The sequence below is a fragment of the Tupaia chinensis genome, unplaced genomic scaffold (assembly GCF_000334495.1).
Source record: "Tupaia chinensis unplaced genomic scaffold, TupChi_1.0 Scaffold139491_1, whole genome shotgun sequence".
In the NCBI taxonomy this organism is placed as follows: domain Eukaryota; kingdom Metazoa; phylum Chordata; class Mammalia; order Scandentia; family Tupaiidae; genus Tupaia; species Tupaia belangeri.
This window is the reverse complement of record NW_006199376.1, coordinates 1081207-1084597: the sequence shown is the minus strand read 5'-3', so window position 1 is coordinate 1084597 and position 3391 is coordinate 1081207. Positions and strand designations below refer to the sequence as shown.

Genomic DNA, 3391 nt, shown 5'->3' with positions numbered 1-3391 from the left:
AGGACACTTGAGAATAAGAAGAGCCACAACCTGGAAATGTATGTTCTAATGAATTCTGAGTTGTCTGAATACCCCAAAGAGTCTGAATGAGACCAACAGGGACTGCTTCAGATGGAAAGCACTTCCTTTAACTGGGAAGGTTATGCTCTTTCCTTATTTCTGCAGAAGTTAAGACAAAATCAGTTGAAGAGAATAACTTCGTGCAAACCACGGTGCGCAGTGGGACTCTGCTGCGTGTGGGGAGAGCGTACCCTAGGTTCCAAAAAATCTCAGTGAAAAAGCTGAGCTCAGGGGAACCAGCAATTAGCGTAATGGCTATGTCACTGGGCTCCCACGTAGTCAACCGCGGTTCGTGTCCCGGACCCGGTGGCTTAAAACTCACGCCGGGCGCGTGTGCGTGCGTGCCCAAGATCCCGAGAGGAGAATGGAGGAGAAGGGATTGCGGTGTGACCATTCCCCCTGGGGGGGTGATTTCTCGCTTTCTGTCTCTATGTCTCTCTCTGTCTGGCGAGCGCACGCGCCCTACAGTGAAAATCTCTCCAAAAAAAAAAAAAGCTGAGCTCAGTACCCCAAGGACAGGCTGAAGTTTTTCCTAGTCACATTTGACTTCAACTACTTCCGTATATAAGAATACCGAAGTGGGTAGGCAGGAGGTTGAGGCAGTGGGAACCTACGTGGCCAATGTACGTGGTTCAAATCCCAACCTGGAGGCTTGAAAAACATGACAGGCACATGTGTGTATGTGTGCACACAGAGTCCTGAGAGAACAGAGGACAGGGGATTGTAGTGTGGCCATCCCCCTGGAGGGTGATTTCTTACTTTCTCTTTCTTTCTCTTTCTGGTGAACACAGGTGTCCTATAACAAACTTAAAAAAAAAAAAAAAAAAAAGACTAGAAAGTGCCTGGTGAGAGGACCACAATTTCTAAGGAACACAGGAAAGAGAGCCAAAATAGAGCCACCATTCTCTGCAGTGGCCACATCTTTGATGACAAGGAAGGGGCTCGGACCTGGGGCTGTGGGAGGCTCGGAAGGTCCACGAGATCACACCAAAGGCCCCCGGAGGGCATTCGAGGCCCAAGGCAGGCCTCTTGCCGAAGGCAGGAAGGAGGACGAGAAGCTGCACTTACCCATCTCTGTCTGTACATCACGGCAGCTCAGCAGCAGCACCTTGCCTTTTGTGAGCAGCTCGACAGGCATTTTGGAGACGCGGGCCTGCCAAACATTCAGGCAGCTCACCAGATTCACGTAGTCCTTGATGGGGCAACCTCTCATGTTCTCTGACTTCTGAGGGCCCCAGGACTGCAGGAATTCATAAATGCCTGTTACCCAGCCATGCTCCTTGCAGAATTCCTGCACCTCCTGCAGCATGTCCTAAAAGCAGATAGGGTGCTTAGGACGGAGCTGGTGGCTACGGGAATGGGAGGGCTGCATCCCCTCCTTCACCCCCTCGTTCTTACCTCCAGCAGTGCCTGTTGCGTGGTCAGTGCCTGCTGGATCTGAGGGCTGTTGTCCAGGTCCTCCTGCAGGTGCTTGAAATTGGGGGGCAGGTACTGACCCCGCAAACGGTACCCACGGACTTCCAGGGTATCCGTAACTAAGTGAGTCTTCCAGGGCCACACCAATCCTACATTCGGGCCGCAGAAGATGCGCACGGCATCACTGGGCTGCCCCAGGAACTTGGGCTTCAGGGGTTCTGTGTCCGAGCCCTCCTCTTCTTCCTCTAGCGGAACACAGGCCATAATTCCATGAGTGCTGTCCAGAGCCCCCACGCGCCCTCTCTCTCTACCCTGCACATGTGTACATATATCACTCTCTCATCCACATACATCCATTTCCTGCTTGTGAGTGAGTTTACACATAATCTATACCATAAACCCAGTATACCAGACCCATGGAAGGAGTTCATTGGCCAGGGTTCAGTGGAGGGACAGAACCCAGCTAATAAAAGCAGGAAGGGAATCATTAGAGAATACAACCCAGCTATTAAAAAAATCCCTGCCCCCTGGCTGTACATAAACCTTATTCAGAGTTCAACCAACCCTTATCACAATACCACTATCTGTCATCCTCTCCCCAGCCCAAGCCATCCCATCTCTCACTGCATTATTGCATTACCCTTCTAACTTTTCTCCCTTCCTTGGCCCTTGACAGTTTCCACTCCACATGAAAACAAAAGTAACCCTTCAGCAAGCATCCTAAAAGGGACTGTGGGAAGTTGAAGGCAATGCAGAATCATTTTTAAATACATAAAAAATGACAGACCAGTGAGACAGTAACCCCAAAACTCCTGGATAAGATTTTTTGGCAAAATGGAGACAAGAGAGTCTCATAAATGCTAAAGTACAGGCAAGTGAGGATAGCCTCAAGACCCCCATGGTTTTGCCATTTGTGAGGAAGAAAGCAGAGGGAGGCCAGGAGACACTAGACACACTTGGGAAAAGGAAAACCCCAAAGCAGCCCACAAGCACTTACTGAGCAGAGGGACTACGGGAGCATCAGGTAACATTGGAAGGGCGCCGTGACTACACACGCTTGAAACCCACCAGCGGAGCTCTCGGGGAACAGAGCTCATGATGGAGAAACTGGTGGGAGCAGAATCGAGCAGGAGGAGACAAGAGAGAAAAAGGACAGGTCTAGCTAGCAGTCTGAGAGGGAAACAGAAACCAAGAAATCTCAGAATGCTAGCCACCTTTTTTAAAAAAAAAACAAAAAACAACAACAACAACAAAAAAAAACAACTACAGAAAAACAATAAAAAAGGAAACTGAGACATCAGGAAATAATTCTGAACCAAGTCTCCTTTTGAAAGTTAAGAAAAGCACGTTTTAAGGCTGGCTCTGTGGTCTATTGGTCAAGACAGCTAGATTTCGCATGACGGATCCCATGGTTTGAGTCCTGGACCTGTAACTTGAAAAACATGCCAGGTATGTATGCATGCCCAAAATCCTGAAAGAAGGGAGAGATAGACTAAAAGGGAAATAAAATAACCTTTAAAAGAAGATTTTGAGTAGGAGAGACAAATATTTGGGATAGGTGGTAAGGATCTACTACGAAAGTAACAAGGGTCCCCTATAGGACAAAAACGAAGCAAGGGGAGACAGCAATGTTAAAAACTAACTCAAGGGCCAGCCCACAGCCTGGTGGTTAAGTAAGCCTGGATCCTTCACGGCTGTTTGGCTCCAGAACCAGTTGCTGTGACTTGAGAAACACTCCAAAGCATGTGTGTGTCCCCAAAATCTTAACAGAAGGGAGACATGGAAGAGAAGGGATTGTGGCAGGGCCACTTCCATGGGGCGTGCTTTCTCCCTCTCCCTCGTTCTCTTTCTGTCCTCTCTCTGGTAAGTGTAAACAACCGCTGGCAAAATTAAAAAAAAAAAAAAAAAAAAAAAG

At 48.5% G+C, this 3391-nt stretch overlaps 1 protein-coding gene across 1 annotated transcript in view; it reads right to left on the bottom strand.

The window, feature by feature from the left end:
* DNHD1 (dynein heavy chain domain 1) overlaps positions 1 to 3391 on the bottom strand; it is an 80616-nt gene that overhangs the window by 45114 nt on the left and 32111 nt on the right. Inside the window, 2 exon segments of the mRNA XM_006162022.3 lie at positions 1129 to 1372; positions 1459 to 1721. Coding sequence (XP_006162084.2) covers positions 1129 to 1372; positions 1459 to 1721 — 507 coding nt within the window.